Source organism: Schistocerca gregaria, chromosome 7 (genome assembly GCF_023897955.1).
Source record: "Schistocerca gregaria isolate iqSchGreg1 chromosome 7, iqSchGreg1.2, whole genome shotgun sequence".
NCBI classification, from domain to species: Eukaryota; Metazoa; Arthropoda; class Insecta; order Orthoptera; family Acrididae; genus Schistocerca; species Schistocerca gregaria.
In genome coordinates this window covers 94,480,778-94,503,875 of record NC_064926.1, presented here as the reverse complement: position 1 = coordinate 94,503,875, position 23,098 = coordinate 94,480,778, and the positions used below count along the sequence as shown (strand labels likewise).

Sequence of the window (23,098 nt, the reverse complement as noted above, 5' to 3'; positions counted from 1 at the left end):
GGTAGACTATTGCAATCTAATTTTCTTCACTGTAATAACAACCGACTATTGTTGCGGGTTTATTCTTTATGTTACCATATAACGCTGACGTTGTGCTCCATGAAGTGTGTGGTTTTTTTATTATCTCGATTTTATTACAATAAATAACAGCCGCTAGGAGCAAATAAACATTTTTTCACTGTGGAGATGCAAGGTGATAAATATTTATGGCATTGGTTATGAAAGATAATTTATTAAAAAATAAGTATTCTTCAGTCGTTCGTAAAACATACAGTAGCAAATAGCACAGTGTTGTGTTCTGCACCACATGTAAAGTACTGTACGTACATGGTCCACTCCTGAAAGGTATACTTTCATCAAAATAGTAAGTACAAACATTGAGCAAAATTACATGAAAAGCACATTATATTTTAATACATTTTTTCCTTGAAAACTGTAACTTTTTTGAAACGACGGTGTAGTCTACTAAAAACAGCCACTGCATGTTACTGGCAAGTACCACCAGGATGTCAGGAGACAGCTGCTTATAAACTACAAGACATACAGATAATATACACATATCAGTGGATGGAACGTCTCTCCAAGCTTAGCTTCGCAATACACGCCGTGGCGTGATTGCAGAACGCGCCACTAGAGGGCAGCGGAGTCCGAAAATGGTGTATAATGGAGCGACGCGTGCGTTTTGTGTCCTTGAATCGCTAAATGTGAGTCAGTTGTGACGGGTTCAGCGACGATTTCGTCCCAAATATCAGGTAAAAACTCAGCTGAGAATTCAGGCCGGTTGGTACCGCCAGCAAAGGAGGAGCCAGGAGAACGTGACGGCACGTTCGATCGGACAACTGCAGCTACAGCCGTTAGCTGTCGGTCGCGTTTTCCGCAAACTTTCACGTGTAAAACAGTACAGGTTGCAGTTGATACATGCGGTTCCCACTCGGAACAGAGAGCTCCGTTCTGACGCTTACAATGACTAGCAGCAGCTACTGCAGAAAGACTTCTCACAGAACCTGGTTGTAGTGATCAAGCCACGTTTCATGTATGTGGAAAGGTGAATTGTCACAACCCGCGTTTTTGAGGCAAAGAAGGTTTATGCGAGACTGTGGCAGACATTAGCGGTTTTCCTGAAGTAGGTGTCTTTTATCCCATATCTCTTGCAAAATTTATGAACATTTTTTTTTTCGGAGAAATCTGTGACTGGTTTCGTGCTTGTGGTCGTGCTTCAGAAATTGGTTACGCCACAATTACTGCAAGACAGCGCTGACTTGATTTTGCAATTTGATGGTGCTCCAATACACTTTATTCCCCACATTCGTGATCTCCTCGATGCCAAACTGCCTCAGCGTTGGACTTTAGAAGCAACGAATCATGACTCATCTCTTCTTTAGTTGTCCTCTTAGTCACCTAGCTTAACTCCATGTGATTTCTTCTTATGAGTTACGTCAAAGATCACGTGTTGCTGTCTCCACTGCCAGTTTGGAAGAGTTGTAAGGAATGTTGATACTGACCATGCCATGTTGGGACGCGTGTGGCAGGAATTTGATCTTCATACTGGCAAGTGTCGCACCACAGACGGTGACAATACCGATCATCTGTAATGTGAGCTACAAACCTGGAGAGAAGTTCCATCCACTGATTATGTGTGGCTGTTTACTATATGTCTTGTAGATTACGTGCATCGTCTTCTGAATCCCTGTTGGTATTTATGAATAAGAAAATGCTGGATTCGTCAAGATGCAGTTGATGAGAATGAAATACCATGAAAGGTTCAAAGTGCTACTGTAAAAGCGCCATATTCTGTTCCTGATTATGAAAAGTAAGAAAAATCAGTGCTTCAAATTGTGAGATACGTAGCCACCAACTTTTGTTCGAGTTCTAGCAAAGCAGATTTGTGCACGATGCAGCAAGAATGAGTGATTTTTCTTTACCTATATGTGCCGTATTTTAGATTAAAAGCCGGTCGGAGTGGCCTAGCGGCTCTAGGCGCTACAGTCTGGAACCGTGCGGCCGCTACGGTCGCAGGTTCGAATCTTGCGTCCGGCATGGATGTGTGTGATGTCCTTAGGTTAGTTGGGTTTAAGTAATTCTAAGTTCGAGGGGACTGATGACCTCAGAAGTTAAGTCCCATAGTGCTCAGAGCCATTTGAACCATTTTTTTTTAGATTGAAATAAATATACTTTTTTCTTTTGTGCAGTGCGTTTATTTCTTTTATTTTTGTGTAATAACGCATGACTGGAAGTAATACATATACAAATTCGAGAAATGTGTTTCTCATGCACTTCTTTTTGCCACTTTAGGCTGTATATAATTGGTAGCTGTGTAGTTTGACGTCGTTTCTTTTAACAGGTCGTGCCTGTCACCTATCGTAGGTATACACAGATTACGTGGTATTCCTTCCGATGGAAAGCAATCTGCTAGCGATGTTCAATTTGTTCAGTTACAGCTACTGGCTTCTTTCAGAATGTCTTCGACTAAACTATTGAAAGAATAGCAACTTTTCAGCTAAGTGAGCAAATATTTGTGTGTGTCTACGGGTGTACTTTGCAAAACAAGTATAGTAATTCTTGCGCCTTACTGTACTCGTCGGTCAGCTGGCAGAACAAAGTGGGGCAGTGATCGCTGACATGAAATGTTGCCAGCGTGACGCGTTGGTGCTGGGCGTGTAGTAGTCGACAGCCTGAATGTCTCAGATTACAAGTCGGCTCTGTCATCCTGCCCAGGGATACAGGCAGCGGTTGCATACGGCCGCCTTCGAGACCTGACACACTGATGCAGAATACAAATATGATCTACGAATGCAATTTGGGATTATCATTAGCAAAGTTTTGCATTAGAGTCAGCCACAGAGTGCAATGCTCTGTATGAGACTCACGCGACAGCACATAACTACTGGTAATTTAGTTGCAACACCACGTACTGAACGACGTCGATGTGCAGTATTTTTTTGGACTGGTGACGGTAAAGGAGCCCCATCAATGCTGAAAAGAATACACAAGGAGGCCCGTGGAGCAGACGCATTATCAGAAGGCTCCACTGTGACACCACTTTGCAGCTAGTACGAGGCAAATGACACAGTTCTGGAGACGCTGGCGTTCACGCGACTTTGGCTTTGACCCTCCAGGCGCTGAGCCGGCTGAAGAGGCGCCTCGCCAGCAGGTAGGCGGCGGCGGAGGCGCCGGCGGCGGCGGCCACCACGAAGGCGATGACGTCGAGCAGCAGGAGCTGCCACCAGCGGAGGTCCAGGGCGGCGCTGCGCAGGTGCGGTGCGCCGTTATGGCGCAGCACGTACTCCAGCCACCACACGGCGCGCTCCACCGAGTCCGCCTTGTGTTCCCTGAACACCGCAGACAGCCGCTTCATGTTCTCCTTGTACCTGCCGCACAGAGCGACCAGTATTAAAGGGAACCGACGACATTTCGCGGATCTACATGTACAGATTAAGGGGGGTAGGACGTCAAACGGGCCGACCTGGAGCAGAAGAGTCACCACAGGACATTTTAATTTGCACTGTCTGTACTCTTACAAGTAAAATCATAAAACTTTGTCAGCATGACCAGGAAGGATTCGGGATTCACACTCGTAGCAGCGGAAGTTCAAAAACATAGCAAAATAATTGTTTTTAGATGTGAAATTTCATCATTTTTTCACTTACTATTGGCTGCATTCGTTGCTCTAGGTACACTTTTCTTCATAAGTAAGAGAGACTGTTCGATCAATTTTGCACAGAATACAATACGTACTTACAGGCGTCTGAAACTCTAGAATCTATTTAATTTATGAAAAAAATGAATGAGCTGTTACGTTTTAAACTTTATGTTTAGAAAAACATCAAATTTTCTAGTTAGTTATCTCAATTTTTACCACAGTTTTTAATAGATTTGGAAAATTCTAGACTTTCATACACCTGTAAGTATGGTTTGTAAGCTGTGCAAAATTCGCCCGCATCTCGTGCTCCTGCGGTAGCGTTCTTGCTTCCCGCGCCCGGGTTCCCGGGTTCGATTCCCGGCGGGGTCAGGGATTTTCTCTGCCTCGTGATGGCTGGGTGTTGTGTGTTCTCCTTAGGTTAGTTAGGTTTAAGTAGTTCTAAGTTCTAGGGGACTGATGACCATAGATGTTAAGTCCCATAGTGCTCAGAGACATTTGAACAATTTTTTTGTGCAAAATTCATCAAAGAATATCTTTTACTTGTGAAGAAAAATGTACCTATAGCAACAAATGCAGCCAACAGTAAGTGAAAAAATGATGAAATTTCATATCTAAAAAAATTTATTTTGTTATGTTTTTGCACTTCCACTTCTATGAGTGTGAATCCTGAATCCTTCCTCGTCATGCTGACAAAATTTTATGACTTTATTTGTAAAAGTATGTCCACTGGTGCATCTCCTGTTCCACGTCGGCCCGTATGACGTCCTACGCCCCTTAGCAAATCACAAAATTTTCAGAAAAATTGGATTAGGTATCCAAGACAAATAGCTTTACAAACTGAGCAAGTCAATAGAGCGTTCATCCACTTATGGCCTTATGCAAGTAGTTACTCGGCTTGGAGATTGATACAGTTGTTGGATGTTCTCCTGAGGGATACCGTGCTAAATTCTGTCCAACTGGCGCTTTAGATCGTCAGACACGGTTGGGGAACCCTGCGCATAATGCTCCAAACGTTCTTAATCGAGGAGAGATCCGGCGATCTTGCCATCCAAGGTAGGTTCTGGCAAGCGGGACGACACGCAGTAGAAACCCCTGTCGTTTAAGGGCGAGCAATATCCTGCGGAAATGTAACTCCTAGATGATTTGCCTAGCAGGGTAGCAAAATGGGGCGTAGAGTAAGGCTGACATACCGCTGTGCTCTAAGGATGTAGCGAATGACAACCAAAGGGGTGCTGCTATGAAAAGAAATGTGACGCCAGACTGTCGCTCCTGGCTGTTGGCCAGTATAGCGGCTGACATTGGTTCCCCCACTGCTGGCCGGGGAATTCGAAGTGGTATTCATTGCTTCTACTCCAGTCAATGAGATTCCAGGCGGAAGACGTGCCCTGGAGATGCCCCAAACAGCGGTGGGATACAAACCTCACAATCGCCCGCCATACAGCTCGACATCCAGGAGTCATGATCTGGGGTGCATTTCTTCATTTCTTTTAGTGTCATTACGCTTTCGGTTGTAATCCGGAGCACCCTTACAGCACAGGAGTACGTCGACGATATCTACGTCTCATTTTGTTGCCCTCCATGGCATGCCTTCGTGGGCTTACATTGCAGCAAGACAGTGCCCGCCTACGGCGAAAATTTCTACTGCTTGTCTTCGCGCTTGCCAAACCCTACGTTCGCCAGACCTTTCCCCAGTAGAGAACGTTTGGAGCACTACTGGCAAAGCCCTCCAATCATCTCCGGATTGTGACGATCTAACACGCCAATTGCACAGAACATGACACAATATCCCTCACAGGGACATTGAAGAACTCTGCCAATCATCGCTAAGCCGCCTAACTGCTTGCATAAGGGCCTAGAAGGAGGCCAACGCTTTATTGACTTCCTCAATTTGTGAAGCTCCTTCTCTTGAATAATTATACAATTTTGTGAAATTGTAATCATTTGTTTATCGGTATCTTAACATTGCAGCTACCGATTTCCGTCCTATTCGGGTAATTCGTTCTAGGTGCGTCGGTTATTTTTTTTCTTAAATTGTGTAAAAGAGTACCACTTGACAAAAGCTGCACATATATTCAGTGAAATCTTGATGATTTTACCAACTGCGACTTAATCGCATATACAGACAGTGATCCAATACTGTAAAATGCTTTTTTATTCCAGTCTATGATCACAAATGAATTCTTTAAGAAATGACCGGTTTCAGTCTGTAATGACCATCCTCAGATATTTTTTACACCATGTCCTAAAGTGCGATTATGGCCGTATCACTTTACGACGTGGTGTAAAAAAGATCTGACGATTGTCATAACAGACTGAAACCGGCCATCGTCTAAAGAATTCATTTGTGTTCAGAGGCTGGAGTAAAAAAGCCTTTCAAATCTTGATGAGATTTCTAAGTGCTACAAAGACTGGCACTTGCTATAAGTTTACAGAAATGTCAGAATGTGCACATCACAAAATTAGAGAAAAGTAGTATCCTATTGAAATCCGTCCGTCAGGTTTCTAGATGACTCGTTTTTTCTACATTAATATATGCCACCTTTTAAGATTATTTCCGCCAGCTCACTGTATCCGAGAACAAGAATACATCAAATATAAGAGAAGTGTTGTTGTTGTTGCGGTCTTCAGTCCTGAGACTGGTTTGATGCAGCTCTCCATGCTACCCTATCCTGTGCAAGTTTCTTCACCTCCCAGTACCTACTGCAACCTACATCCTTCTGAACCTGCTTAGTGTATTCATCTCTTGGTCTACCTCCACTATTTCTACCCTCCACGATACCCTCCAATACTAAATTTGTGAGCGCTTGATGCCTCAGAACATGTCCTACCAACCGATCCCTTCTTCTAGTTAAGTTGTGCCACAAACTCCTCTTATCCCCAATTCTATTCAACACCTTTAGTTATGTGATCTACCCATCTAATCTTCAGCATTCTTCTTTAGCACCACATTTCGAAAGCTTCTATCCTCTTCTTGTCCAAACTATTTAACGTCCATGTTTCACTTCCATACATGGCTACACTCCATATAAATACTTTCAGAAATGACTTCCTGACACTTAAATCTATACTCGATGTTAACAAATTTCTCTTCTTCAGAAACGCTTTCCTTGCCATTGCCGGTCTACATTTCATATCCTCTCTACTTCGACCATCATCAGTTATTTTGCTCCCCAAATAGCAAAACTCCTTTACTACTTTAAGTGTCTCATTTCCTAGTCTAATTCCCCCAGCATCACCCGATTTAATACGACGACATTCCATTATCCTCGTTTTGCTTTTGTCGATGTTCATCTTATATCCTCCTTTCAAGACACTGTCCATTCCATTCAACTGCTCTTCCAAGTCCTTCGCTGTCTCTGACAGAATGACAAAGTCATCGAAGAATCTAAAAGTTTTTATTTCTTCTCCATGGATTTTAATACCTACTCCGAATTTTTCTTTTGTTTCCTTTACTCCTTGCTCGATATACAGATTGAATAACATCGGGGAGAGGCTACAACCCTGTCTCACTCCCTTCCCAACCACTGCTTCCCTTTCGTATCCCTCAACTCTTATAACTGCCATCTGGTTTCTGTACAAATTGTAAAAAGCCTTTCGCTCCCTGTATTTTACCCCTGACACCTTTAGAATTTGAAAGAGAGTATTCCAGTCAACATGTCAAAAGCTTTCTCTAAGTCTACAAATGCTAGAAACGTAGGTTTGCCTTTTCTTAATCTTTCTTCTAAGATAAGTCGTAAGGTCGCTATTGCCTCACGTGTTCCAGTGTTTCTATGGAATCCAAACTGATCTTCCCCGAGGTCAGCTTGTACTAGTTTTTCCATTCGTCTGTAAACAAGTCGTGTTAGTATTTTGGAGCTGTGGCTTATTAAACTGATTGTTCGGTAATTTTCACATTTGTCAACACCTGCTTTCTTTGGGATTGGAATTATTATATTCTTCTTGAAGTTTGAGGGTATTTCGCCAGTTTCATACATCTTGCTCACCAGATGGTAGAGTTTTGTCAGGACTGGCTCTCCCAAGGCCGTCAGTATTTCCAATGGAATGTTGTCTACTCGATGGGTCTTGTTCCGACCCAGGTCTTTCAGTGCTCTGTCAAACTCTTCACGCAATGTCATATCTCCCAGTTCATCTTCATCTACATCCTCTTCCATTTCCATAATATAGTCCTCAAGTACATCGCCCTTGTACAGACCCTCTATATACTCCTTCCACCCTTCTGCTTTACCTTCTTTGCTTATAACTGGGTTTCCATCTGAGCTGTTGATGTTCATACAAGTGGTTCTCTTATCTCCAAAGGTCTCTTTAATTTTCCTGTAGGCAGTATCTATCTTACACCTAGTGAGATAAGCCTCTACATCCTTACATTTGTCCTCTACCCATTCCTGCTTAGCCATTTTGCACTTCCTGTCGATCTCATTTTTGAGACGTTTGTATTCCTTTTTGCCTGCTTCATTTACTGCATTTTTATATTTTCTCCTTTCATCAATTAAATTCAATATTTATTCTGTTAACCAAGGATTTCTACTAGCCCTCGTCTTTTTACCTACTGGATCGTCTGCTGCCTTCACTACTTCATCCCTCAAAACTACCCATTCTTCTTGTTCTGTATTTCTTTCCCCCATTCCTGTCAATTGTTCCCTTATTCTCTCTCTGAAACTCTGTACAACCTCTGGTTCTTTCAGTTTATCCAGGTCCCATCTCCTTAATTTCCCACCTTTTTGCAGTTTCTTCAGTTTTAATCTACAGGTCATAACCAACAGATTGTGGCCAGAGTCCACATCTGCCCCTGGTTCCTATATCTCTGTCTTACCATTATATAATCTATTTGATACCTTTTTGTATCTCCAGAGTTCTTCCATGTATACAACCTTCTTTTATGATTCTTAAACCAAGTGTTAGCTATGATTAAGTTGTGCTCTGTGCAAAATTCTGCCAGGTGGCTTCCTCTTTCATTTCTTAGCCCCAATCCATATTCACCTACTATGTTCCCTTCTCTACCTTTTCCTACACTAGAATTCCAGCCACCCAAAACTATTAAATTTTCGTCTCCCTTCACTATCTGAACAATTTCTTTTATTTCATCATACATTTCTACAATTTCTTCGTTATCCGCAGAGCTAGTTGGCAAATAAACTTGTACTACTGTAGTAGGTGTGGGCTTCGTATCTATCTTGGCCACAATAATGTGTTCACTATGCTGTCTGTAGTAGCTTACCCGCATTACTATTTTCCTATTTATTATTAAACCTAATCCTGCATTACCCCTATTTGATTTTGTGTTTAAAACCCTGTAGTCACCTGACCAGAAGTCTTGTTCCTCCTGCCACCGAACTTCACTAATACCCACTATATCTAACTTTAACCAATCCATTTCCCTTTTTAATTTTTCTAACCTACCTGCCCAATGAAGAGATCTGACATTCCACGCTCCGATCCGTAGAACGCCAGTTTTCTTTCAACTGATAACAACATCCTCTTGATTAGTCCCCGCCCGGAGATCTGAATGGGGGTCTATTTTGCCTCTTGAATATTTTACCCAAGAGGACGCCATCATCATTTAATCATACAGTAAAGCTGCATGCCCTCGGGAAAAATTACGGCTGTAGTTTCCCCTTGCTACCAGCCGTTCGCAGTACCAGCACAGCAAGGCCGTTTTGGTTATTGTTACAAGGCCAGATCAGTCAATCATCCAGACTGTTGCCCCTGCAACTACTGAAAAGGGTGCTGCCCCTCTTCAGGAACCACACATTTGTCTGGCCTCTCAACAGATACCCCTCCGTTGTGGTTGTACCTACGGTACGGCTATCTCTATCGCTGAGGCACGCAAGCCTCCCCACCAACGGCAAGGTCCGTGGTTCATGGGGGAAGATAACAGAAGTAAGTAACTAGTACTCTAATCCCTTTTCTTTCTGTTCAGTTTTATGTACCTCTTACTATAGCGATGTACAAGCAATTTTAATATTATTCTAAGAGGTTTCGTGATTGCAGCCTGATATTGTCTTCTTGCGACAATATTTCCGCTGGGGATCGTCCAGCCATCTTCAGGCGCGTGTCCTCCAATGTCAGTGTCAGTGGCGGAGACTCAACTGAAGGTGGCTAGACGGTTGCCAGCCGAAATATTTTCGCAAGAAAATAGCATTATCCGGTTGCAATCCCGAAACCTGCTGTTATATTCGGTACGCTGGGAAAACTTCAAAAATCAGAATTTTAATATTAATAAAAATTTCCGCCGTTTAGCAGGGATAGGTATTCGTGTTTCATTTTGGTCTGTCATATCATGTTTTCTCTGGGTGATTCGTTAGGACGGCCTCCTCCGACCCTCAACCTTGCTCTCTACTAGAGCGATACAAGCGCGCGGATTCCGTGGAGTTGTCGGAGTTTGAGCGTTCGTCACAGAAATGGACAGGACATTGGTCATATCTTTCAGCTTGTACAAGAGGAGGGAACGTTGACTACGTCCTAAACTTTCTCTCCTCAGAAGAACCGACCAAGGACGCAGACGTCTGCTTTTAGTCACCTGCCAGAGTGTATGTGGTTAGTAAGATGTGAGACAGGATCGTTGTAGAAGGTAAATGCTTGGTAGTGTGCTTCCTGCAACCAGAGAAACGATCATGTTTCCCTTACTTTAAAGTAGACTTAAACTAATTAAGATTCGTTTACAATAGTGTGTGCCTTATGCTTGAGTGATGCAAGTCTAGTCATAACCCTGTGGAACACATGCACAGTAACCTGCTGTTATATTCGGTACGCTGGGAAAACTTCAAGAATCAGAATTTTAATATTAATAAAACCATAAATGTTCCGCCGTTTAGCAGGGATAGGTATTCGTGTTTCATTTTGGTCTGTCATATCATGTTTTCTCTGGGTGATTCGTTAGGACGGCCTCCTCCGACCCTCAACCTTGCTCTCTACTAGAGCGATACAAGCGCGCGGATTCCGTGGAGTTGTCGGAGTTTGAGCGTTCGTCACAGAAATGGACAGGACATTGGTCATATCTTTCAGCTTGTACAAGAGGAGGGAACGTTGACTACGTCCTAAACTTTCTCTCCTCAGAAGAACCGACCAAGGACGCAGACGTCTGCTTTTAGTCACCTGCCAGAGTGTATGTGGTTAGTAAGATGTGAGACAGGATCGTTGTAGAAGGTAAATGCTTGGTAGTGTGCTTCCTGCAACCAGAGAAACGATCATGTTTCCCTTACTTTAAAGTAGACTTAAACTAATTAAGATTCGTTTACAATAGTGTGTGCCTTATGCTTGAGTGATGCAAGTCTAGTCATAACCCTGTGGAACACATGCACAGTAACTACAATTCATTGGCCGTATATTTTATTGATCGGGCCTGTTGCCTCGCTGATATATGTCCCAGTCGACTAAGGAAAACTAGGGGAAAAAAAGATCATGTAGCCGCAAACTTTTGCACAGTGATAGGATAGACTACCGTGAACAACACACTACAAAACCCTACCGGAGGAGTGTTAGCATGGGGTGGGAGTGATGGTGGAGGGTGTTTAAAGGTTGTTTTTTTCCGTTTTTCTTCTAGGGAAAACGTTTCCCGGAACTAGAATAAACTACATTAAATTAGTTACAAAAAAGGTCTCATCAGTCTTCGTCTAAGACTAATAGTTACCGCGTTACAGGACGTGAAAAAAATGATATATTACTAAAACAGTTTTTTAGTGGTATACAGTTAATGTTTATTGTTAAATAAAGTGGGTTAAGAACAAATTTTAAATATCACTACCAAGTCTAAGTGCATTTGAGACATATTAAGGGATTTTTGTGTTGTGGAGGAATAACGGGGTGGAGGAGGCGGAGGTGGAGGTTAGAAAGGCGAGGGAATTTAGGTTATCCTTTAGTTGCTTCTCGTGTTGTCGTAGGGTACACAGAGTGAGGAATCGCCTTCTCGCTGTTTAGCTTGCAGACCTTTGAAGAAGGCGATGGCATGACCAAAATCAGGTGACCTACCTTCCCCCTCGCGCTTCCCTTACTGTGGTAGTAATGGACTTAGACGTGGTACACATATTTAATATCTGTTCTTGGGACACTTCATTTAGCAATAAACATTAATTTTATACCATTAAAATACTACTTTTAACGGTACGCTATTTTTCCATTCCGTACAATGCTGCACTATTACTTCTAGCTAAAAATGAATTGGGAATTCACTGTTTTCGCGTTATTCAAACCTTCAAAAGTCCCTCACCCCTACTCCACGATCACCATTTATTTTAGTTTGGTGTTCATTACACTTCTCCACTGTACAAAAATTTGCAGCTCACGATTTTTTTCCTCAATTCGATCGTTTTTGAACTTCGTTGAAGGGCTAATATTTCAGTATGTTGATGTTGTTGTTGTGGTCTTCAGTCCTGAGACTGATTTGGTGCAGCTCTCCATGCTACTCTATTCTGTGCAAGCTTCTTCATCTCCCAGTACTTGCTGCAACCTACAACCTTCTGAATCTGCTTAGTGTATTCATCATCTCTTGGTCTACCTCCACTACTTCTACCCTCCACGATATCCTCCAATACTAAATTTGTGATCCCTTGATGCCTCAGAACATGTCCTACCAACCGATCCCTTCTTCTAGTTAAGTTGTGCCACAAACTCCTCTTCTCCCCAATTCTATTCAATACCTTTAGTTATGTGATCTACCCATCTAAGATTCAGCATTCTTCTGTAGCACCACATTTCGAAAGCTTCTATTCTCTCGTTGTCCAAACTATTTATCGTCCATGTTTCACTTCCATACATGGCTACACTCCATATAAATACTTTCAGAAACGACTTCCTGACACTTAAATCTATTCTCCACGTTAAGAAATTTCTCTTCTTCAGAAGCGCTTACCTTGCCATTGCCAATCTACATTTTATATCCCCAAATAGCAAAACTCCTTTACTACTTTAAGTGTCTCAATTCCTAATCTAATTCCCTCAGCATCACCGGACTTAATTCGACTACATTCCATTATCCTCGTTTTGCTTTTGTTAATGCTCATCTTATATCCTCCTTTCAAGACACTGTCCATTCCGTTCAACTGCTCTTCCAAGTCCTTTGATGTCTCTGACAGAATTACAATGTCATAGGCGAACCTCAAAGTTTTTACTTCTTCTCCATGGATTTTAATTCCTACTTCGAATTTTTCTTTTGTTTCCTTTACTGCTTGCTCAGTATACAGATGGAATAACATCGGGGAGAGGCTACAACCCTGTCTCACTCCCTTCCCAACCACTGCTTCCCTTCCATGCTCCTTTACTGTTATAACTGCCAGTCAATATACTGTTTCAAAAAAAAAAAAAAAAATGTGAATCGCCCTGAAGGGGAGAAGAAAACGAAATGAAACTGCGCGGAATGTTTCAGTGATTACAAAATCGAGTCAAATTTACAAAGAACAAGGCTGTATGACGCCACTTATCAGTATGATGTAGCACCGCCTCAGTGCACGACCACGTGTTTCTGCACAAATACGTGCCTTCTTGTTGTCACAGGATGTCAGCCTTTTGCCCTGGCCAGCCATATCAGCAAGACTTGTGGCCAATCGAAAATGGTGTGGGATGAATGCACCATGGATGGCTATAATACAGGACGCCATTCGGGCCTTATACGCGTCGATGTCATCGCGCATGGAGCAAGTTACCAGGGGCCATGGCGGCCGCTGTGTCAAGTAGACAACAGGACACACGTTGAACCGAGGTGACTGAAGCGCTAATCATTTGAGCAGAACACATTAATGTACACATCCTGTAAATATGAACTCCCACATCTAGTCGCTCAAGGTGTTCTTTTTTTCTGAATATGAATTTATTGTAAGTTATGTTCTACGTATGATTCATCAGTGGCTACTGTATTCTATTATTTTTATGAAAGAAAACTGGTCACGTGCGAGTACGACTTCTTTACTACGTTTCGTACAGACTTAATAACTTATGCAGTCAGTTCATCCATTTCGGGAATCGAGGATCTCGATGATTTTGCCTGTTATCGACATTGATAGTGGCAAGATATCTGTCCCAAGGACTCCAAGACTTTCGAGAATGTTTTAATTTCAATAATTACCTGGTACTGTCAGAGGGAGAGCAATCTCTATATCAATGTAAGAAAGGTCCCAACATAGAAGTTTTATTACCCACACCGCAGGTGATGCAGATCCTGATTAATAGTTTCAGCAATGTTATATTGCCACCTTCAGATCATCGGATTCATGAATTATAAAGCCACTACATGTGGCACATTTTCATCTGGCCTTTGAGACATGGAGGTAAATTCACAGAAAAGACTTTTCCATGCAAATTAAAGTGCAGTAAAATATAAGCCATAAGTGTATCGGCCAGGCACAGAGGAGTCACATACGTCAGATACAATACATACACCTTGACAGCAGTCTAACTCCCTATTTGATGTACTTGACACCTCTATGGTTTTCTAATACGGTTATGGCTTTTATGTTAGTGTACGATTACTTAAGTGATGCATGGCAGTTTCTTTTCTGTGAGTTTACCTCAATGTTTTCAATAGCAAGATGACAATTTACCACATGTAGTGGTGTTATCATTCTCTTACCTGATGATCTGGAGATGATAATATAACTTGGCTGAAACTACACTCGTGTACATTAATTAAGGATAATTGATAACTGCCGGCCGCGGTGGTCTTGCGGTTCTAGGCGCGCAGTCCGGAACCGTGCAACTGCTACGGTCGCAGGTTCGAATCCTGCCTCGGGCATGGATGTGTGTGATGTCCTTAGGTTAGTTAGGTTTAAGTAGTTCTAAGTTCTAGAGGACTGATGACCACAGCAGTTGAGTACCATAGTGCTCAGAGCCATTTAAACCAATTGATAACTTGAGAAAACCGCCCCGAAACACATGTGCTACAAAACGCTACTGTTTCCTGCGCATGTTCCCCCGACATCAATATGGGATATGATCACCATGCACACGTACACAGGCCGCACAACGGGTTGGCATACGCTGGATCAGGTGGTCGAACAGCTGCTGGGGTATAGCCTTCCATTCTTGCACCAGTGCATGTCGGAGCTCCTGAAGTGTCCTAGGGGTTTGAAGACGTGCAGCGATACGTCGACCGGGAGCATCCCAGACATGCTCGATGGGTTTTAGGTCTGGAGAACAGGCAGGTCACTCCATTCGCCTGATATAGTTTCAAGGTACTCCTCCACGATGGCAGGAGGAAGGTGGGGCCCACTGTACCCCCGGAAAGGCGGACATACGGGTGCGAAATGACGTCGCGATAAACCTGACCTTTTACAGCTCCTCTGTCAAAGACATGCAGGGGTGTACGTGCACCAATCATAATCCCACCCCACACCATCAAACCACAACCTCCATACAGGTCCCTTTAAAGGACATTAAGGGGTTGGTATCTGGTTCTTGGTTCACGCCAGATGAAAACCCGGCGAGAATCACTGTTCAGAATATATCTGGACTCAAACGTGAACATAACCTGGGACCACTGTTCCAATGACCATGTACTGTGTTCTTGACACCAGGCTTTACGGGCTCTCCTGTGACCAGGAGTCAGTGGCATGCACCTTACAGGTCTCCGATCGAATAAACCATGTCTGTTCAGTCGTCTGTAGACTGTATGTCTCGAAGCAACTGTTCCAGTGGCTGCGGTGAGGTCCCGGGCAAGGCTACCTGCAGTACTCCGTAGCCGTCTGGTGGTGAGATATCGGTTTTCTGGTGGTGTTGTACACTGTGGACGTCCCGTACAGTAGCGCCTGGACACGTTTCCTGTGTGCTGGAATTGTTGCCATAATATTGAGATCACACTTTGTGGCACACGGAGGGCCCGTGCTACGACCTGTTGTGTTTGACCAGCCTCCAGTCGCCCTAGCATTATACCCTCATAACGTCATAAACATGTGTTCTTTGAGCCAGTTTCAACACACTATCACCATTAGCACGTACTCGCTGCACCGTACTCTGACATGCAGCAACACAGCTCTGCATACGTGGAGTGCTTCCAGCGCTACCATACGACGACGGCAGCTCAAATTAAACCCGCAAACCGCCCACCAGAGCGTTGTTTCACCATGTATCAGCATTATCCTTAATTTATGAGAATGAGTGTAGTAACCCTATACGTATCATGTACATCTACGTGATTACTGTGCAATTCAAAATAAAGTGCCTGGCAGATGGTTCACTTCTCTACCATTCCATTCTCGCACAGCGCGCAGGATTCTAACGCTTGATCTTTCTGTGCGTTGTCTAGTTTTTCTTATTTTATTATGATGATCATTTCTCCGTATGCAGTTGGGTGCCAACAAAATATTTTCACACTCAGAGGAGAAAGTTGGTGATTGAAATTTCATGACAAATTCCTGCCGCAGCGAGAAACGCCTTGATGTTAATGACTGCTACGGCAGTTCGTGTATTAGCTGTGATCTAGGCAACAATACTTTTATTTTGAAAACTTTTTCACATGTTAATTTTAAGTTTGAAGTTGGATAACAAATAACAATAGAAATATTCTTTTTGTGCGATGTATTACAGATTAATAACCTTCTAATTCTTGTCCTGCACTTGTACTGTGTAACCTTTCTTATTGCCAAATTTCATGACTCTAGTCCAGCGGGAAGTACTCTGTGGGTTTTGATGAGTGAATTCGCGAGTATCAAAACATATGACACAAGTGGCTTTGTCTCTTTTTACATCTCCAAGTGTCCATAGACCTAGACCTTAATATGCGACATAAATTTCAACTTGATACGTCCACATCTTTCCGAGAAAAATGATTTAAAACAGGCAGACAGATGGACAAGAAAGTGATCCTATAACGGTTCCGTTTTTACACATTGTGTTACGGAACCATAAGAAACATGATCCTATAAGTATCTGAATGTTTTAAAAATAGATATTTTAAAAATAGATACGAAACTTAAAAGTAAACTCCGTGACACATGCTTCATGTCTGCTTACCGATTGCTGCAGTTGTTCTAACTAAAGCATCATTGCACAGCACTGATGGAAGGATTCAAAGCCACCCTAGTTATTAACATCGACGTCAGAACCGCTACAGGAATGAACACTTTACTCTGCACCAGAGGGTACGGTGTTTCGAAACTTCCTGGCACATTAAGACTGCGTGCCGGATCGGGACTCGAAACCGTGTCTTTAGCAAGAGATTCCCTTACCAAGTAAGGTACTTAGGCATGACCCAAAAGCGGCCTCGCAGCTTCAGTTCCTCCAGTACTTTGTCTCCCTCCTTCTGGTGGACGACGGTTCAAACGCTGTCGGGATTGAGATTTTATGTGATTGGCCTTTTCTTCTTCATCCTTTGGCGAATTCCAGCCTGTCCTCCATCTATAGATACCTCTATTTCAACGAGATATTAAACTCTAATCTTACTTTTTTTTTGAGGATCTTGTTCTAGTTCTTCCATCAATGAAAAATCCTGTCGCACGTGGAGACTTTCATAACTAAGAATGATGCAGGTAATGTTATACGCGTTATAACGTTGCCTGTGGAAGACATTAACTGAAATACAATGGCTGACGAAAAAGCGAAGGTGCCACGAGAGGAGGAGCAAACGAACTGAGATGGTATGTGATGTCTTCTCAGTGTTGACACAATGGAGTCAAAGTTCGACACAACTTGGCAGTGTGACCCTACTCATCGCTGTCACCTTACACCTCCTTTGGACTGGATGCATGCAGTGATTCACTTTGGAAGACCGTCGTGAAGTCGTTGTATCCTCTCCTGAGGGAAACTGGCCCACATGTGTTGTAATTGGTCCTAAATATTTATTATTATTATTATTATTTTAATTTTTTTAGTCTTCTGACTGGTTTGATGAGGCACACTACAAATTCCTCTCCTGTGGCAGACTCTTCATCTCAGAACAGCTTTTGCAACCTACGTCCTCAGTTATTTGCTGGATGTTTTCCAGTCTCTGTATTCCTCTACAGCTCCCTCTAGTATCATGGAAGTCATTTCCTGATGCCTTGACAGATATCATATCATCCCGCCCTTCTTCTTGTCAGTGTTTTCCTTATATTCTTTTCCTCTCCCATTCTGCGCAGAATCTCCTCACTTCTTACCTCGTCCCTTACCTAATTTTCGACGTTCTTCTATAGCACGACATCTCAAATGCTTCGATTCTCTTCTTTTCCGGGTTTCTCAACTGCCATGTTTCACTACCATTCAACGCTGTGCTCCAAACGTACATTCTCAGAAATTTCTTCCACAAATTAAATCCTATTTTTGATACTAGCAGACTTCTCTTGGCCAGGAATGCCGTTTTTGCAAGTACTAGTCTGCTTTCGATGTCCTCCTTGCTCGGTCCGTCATTGGTTACTTCTGCTGCCTAGGCAGCAGAATTCCTTAAGTTGATCTATTTAGTTACCATCAATTCTGATGTTAAGTTTCTCGCTGACGTCCTACTTAGATTTACTCTCAATTCATATTCTGTATTCATCAGACTGCTCATTCCATTCAGCAGATCATATAATTCTTCTCTACTTTCACTCAGAATTGCAATGTCATCAGCGAATCGTATCATTGATATCCTTTCATCTTGAATTTTATTCCCACTCCTGAACCTTTCTGTCATTTGCATCACTGCTTCTTCGATGTACAGACTGAACAGTAGGGGCGAAAGACTACACACTTGAACGAAATTTTCACTCTGCAGCGGAGTGTGCGCTGATATGAAACTTCCTGGCAGATGAAAACTGTGTGCCGGACCGAGATTCGAACTCGGGACCTTTGCCTTTCTCGGGCAAGCGCTCTAATGAAAGAGAGCTCATGTGAAGTTTGGAAGGTAGGAAAGCTTGCCCGCGAAAGGTAAAGCTCCCGAGTTCGAGTATCGGTCCGGCACACAGTTCTAATCTGCCAGGAAGTTTCATATCAACTACATACTTGTGTCACACCCTGTTTAATCTGAGCAGTTCATTCTTAGTCCACTCTATTCCCTCTTGTCTCTTGTACATATTATCTATTACCCGTCTCTATAGCTTACCCCTATTTTTCGCAGAATTTCGAATTTCTTGGACCATTTGACATTTTCGGACGCTATTTCCAGGTCAAAAAATCCTACGAATTTGTCTCGATTTTTCTTTGTCGTGTGTCCATTATCAGCTGCAACGTCAGAATTGGCTCTCTGGCTGCTTTACCTTTCCTAAAGCCAAACTGTCGTCGTCCAACACATCGTCATTTTTCTTTCTATTAAGAACACATATCGGGATCGGCAGCAGCCTTTTCAGTAGTTGCGGGGGCAACAGTCTGGATGATTGACTGATCTGGCCTTGCAACATTAACCAAAACGGCGTTGCTGTGCTGGTACTGCGAACGGCTGAAAGCAAGGGGAAACTACAGCCGTAATTTTTCCCGAGGACATGCAGCTTTACTGTATGATTAAATGATGATGGCATCCTCTTGGGTAAAATATTCCGGAGGTAAAATAGTCCCCCATTCGGATCTCCGGGTGGGGACTACTCAGGAGGATGTCGTTATCAGGAGAAAGAAAACTGGCGTTCTACGCATCGGAGCGTGGAATGTCAGATCCCTTAATCGGGCAGGTAGGTTAGAAAATTTAAAAAGGGAAATGGATAGGTTAAAGTTAGATATAGTGGGAATTAGTGAAGTTCGGTGGCAGGAGGAACAAGACTTCTGGTCAGGTGATTACAGGGTTATAAACACAAAATCAAATAGGGGTAATGCAGGAGTAGGTTTAATAATGAATAGGAAAATAGGAATGCGGGTAAGCTACTACAAACAGCATAGTGAACGCATTATTGTGGCCAAGATAGATACGAAGCCCACACCTACTACAATAGTACAAGTTTATATGCCAACTAGCTCTGCAGATGACGAAGAAATTGAAGAAATGTACGATGAAATAAAAGAAATTATTCAGATAGTGAAGGGAGACGAAAATTTAATAGTAATGGGTGACTGGAATTCGAGTGTAGGAAAAGGGAGAGAAGGAAACATAGTAGGTGAATATGGATTGGGGCTAAGAAATGAAAGAGGAAGCCGCCTAGTAGAATTTTGTACAGAGCACAACTTAGTCATAGGTAACACTTGGTTTAAGAATCATGAAAGAAGGTTGTATACGTGGAAGAACCCTGGAGATACTAAAAGGTATCAGATAGATTATATAATGGTAAGACAGAGATTTAGGAACCATGTTTTAAGTTGTAAGGCATTTCCAGGGGCAGATGTGGACTCTGACCACAATCTATTGGTTATGACCTGTAGATTAAAACTGAAGAAACTGCAAAAATGTGGGAAATTAAGGAGATGGGACCTGGATAAACTGAAAGAACCAGAGGTTGTACAGAGTTTCAGGGAGAGCATTAGGGAACAATTGACAGGAATAGGGGAAAGAAATACAGTAGAAGAAGAATGGGTAGCCCTGAGGGATGAAGTAGTGAAGGCAGCAGAGGATAAAGTTGGTAGAAAGACGAGGGCTGCTAGATATCCGTGGGTAACAGAAGAAATATTGAATTTAATTGATGAAAGGAGAAAATATAAAAATGCAATAAATGAAGCAGGCAAAAAGGAATACAAACGTCTCAAAAATGAGATCGACAGGAAGTGCAAAATGGCTAAACAGGGATGGCTAGAGGACAAATGTAAGGATGTAGAAGCTTATCTCACTAGGGGTAAAATAGATACTGCCTACAGGAAAATTAAAGAGACCTTTGGAGAGAAGAGAACCACGTGTATGAATATCAAGAGCTCAGATGGCAACCCAGTTCTAAGCAAAGAAGGGAAGGCAGAAAGGTGGAAGGAGTATATAGAAGGTTTATACAAGGGTGATGTACTTGAGGACAATATTATGGAAATGGAAGAGGATGTAGATGAAGACGAAATGGGAGATACGATACTGCGTGAAGAGTTTGACAGAGCACTGAAAGACCTGAGACGAAACAAGGCCCCCGGAGTAGACAACATTCCATTAGAACTACTGACGGCTTTGGGAGAGCCAGTCATGACAAAACTCTACCAGCTGGTGAGCAAGATGTATGAGACAGGCGAAATACCCTCAGACTTCAAGAAGAATATAATAATTCCAATCCCAAAGAAAGCAGGTGCTGACAGATGTGAAAATTACCGAACTATTAGTTTAATAAGTCACAGCTGCAAAATACTAACGGGAATCTTTACAGACGAATGGAAAAACTGGTAGATGCGGACCTCGGGGAGGATCAGTTTGGATTCCGTCGAAATGTTGGAACACGTGAGGCAATACTGACCTTACGACTTATCTTAGAAGAAAGATTAAGAAGAGGCAAACCTACGTTTGTAGCATTTGTAGACTTAGAGAAAGCTTTTGACAATGTTGACTGGAATACTCTTTTTCAAATTCTAAAGGTGGCAGGTGTAAAATACAGGGAGCGAAAGGCTATTTACAATTTGTACAGAAACCAGATGGCAGTCATAAGAGTCGAGGGGCATGAAAGGGAAGCAGTGGTTGGGAAAGGAGTGAGACAGGGTTGTAGCCTCTCCCCGATGTTATTCAATCTGTATATTGAGCAAGCAGTAAAGGAAACAAAAGAAAAATTCGGAGTAGGTATTAAAATTCATGGAGACGAAGTAAAAACTTTGAGGTTCGCCGATGACATTGTAATTCTGTCAGAGACGGCAAAGGACTTGGAAGAGCAGTTGAACGGAATGGACAGTGTCTTGAAAGGAGGATATAAGATGAACATCAACAAAAGCAAAACTAGGATAATGGAATGTAGTCCAATTAAATCGGGTGATGCTGAGGGAATTAGATTAGGAAATGAGACACTTAAAGTAGTAAAGGAGTTTTGCTATTTAGGAAGTAAAATAACTGATGATGGTCGAAGTAGAGAGGATATAAAATGTAGACTGGCAATGGCAAGGAAAGCGTTTCTGAAGAAGAGAAATTTGTTAACATCGAATATAGATTTAAGTGTCAGGAAGTCATTTCTGAAAATATTTGTTTGGAGTGTAGCCATGTATGGAAGTGAAACATGGACGATAACTAGTTTGGACAAGAAGAGAATAGAAGCTTTCGAAATGTGGTGCTACAGAAGAATACTGAAGATAAGGTGGATAGATCACGTAACTAATGAGGAGGTATTGAATAGGATTGGGGAGAAGAGAAGTTTGTGGCACAACTTGACTAGAAGAAGGGATCGGTTGGTAGGACATGTTTTGAGGCATCAAGGGATCACAAATTTAGCATTGGAGGGCAGTGTGGAGGGTAAAAATCGTAGAGGGAGACCGAGAGATGAGTACACTAAGCAGATTCAGAAGGATGTAGGTTGCAGTAGGTACTGGGAGATGAAGAAGCTTGCACAGGATAGAGTAGCATGGAGATCTGCATCAAACCAGTCTCAGGACTGAAGACCACAACACAACAACATCGGGATCTTGCTTGCCACAGGACTACCTCATCATCGCGCAGACAGTCCATAGACACACATGCCTGGAGAAGTATTTTTTCTGCTGAAAAATGGCAGTACGATACTCTCGTATGAAAGGTAACACATGAGGACACTGGATGTCCGTGACGTGCCGTACTGCTGTCAGAGTTCTACACCTGCATCTACATCTACGTACTCCGCATGGGACCGTATGGTGCATCTCTGTCACAATAAGCCGTGACCTGAAATCATACCTGATGCTCCCTCCTCCTCCCCCTCCCCCCTACCGATACGCACACAGCTTGACGGTAGGCAGGGGTAACACTGCTATGCCGCTACCCAGGTTTCCGACACACACGCCGGCGGCTGTCACCCCGGCCAGTGCAGAAGCGCAACTCGTCGGTGAACACAGTGAGGCGCCATTCATCCGCAACCCACGACTCTCGGTTGGGGGACAACTCCAAACTCGGTCAACTCAGCTACTGAGATGTTGTATTTCCACACCGCCACATCTCGTCACATGTAATGAAGGAGGCCAAGAGCCATTTATTTGCCAATGTACAATATTTAACTACGCATTGTAATGATGTAGTTTGATGATTTACAAGGAGAAATAAATCCAGCGCTACTGACGCTCCAAAGAAACTATAGACTAATTCAGCCCGCATGTAGAAACGTCGATATTAAAGACGAACTCTTAAGACATTTGAATATTACAAAAAAGAAGGGCGCAACCTATCGTCCACTGCCGGACGATATTTCTCTTTTTATCTCCTGTATAATACGGGTGCACCTTTACATAGGCGTCATTATAAGATTTGTAATTTGTTTAAATCTACAGAGATATACTATTATTTTGTTGCATGTGAGACTAGTATGTGTGAAAAACGCACAGTGATTAATGAATGAACTTTTCTACGTTATTTCTAAACTTTCCATACCACTCAAGCTCTGTCATTGTTATTGACTTAAGTGTTAACATGTTATATGTGTTTTAAATCCAAGCTTTTAAATATAGTGTCAATTACTCTAAATTTGCGTTTGCTTTGGTAGTTGGACCACCTTAATCATTTACTTTCTATGTGCCAAGTTTTTTCCA

General features: G+C 42.6%; 1 protein-coding gene across 1 annotated transcript in view; it reads right to left on the bottom strand.

The window, feature by feature from the left end:
- Positions 1-212: 212 nt before the first annotated feature.
- LOC126282022 (UDP-glucosyltransferase 2-like) overlaps positions 213-23,098 on the bottom strand; it is a 93,465-nt gene continuing 70,579 nt past the window's right edge. The window contains exon 7 of the mRNA XM_049981415.1: positions 213-3,368. Within this exon, the coding sequence (XP_049837372.1) occupies positions 3,089-3,368 (280 nt within the window). The 3' untranslated portion in view covers positions 213-3,088. The remainder of the gene's footprint in view (positions 3,369-23,098) is intronic.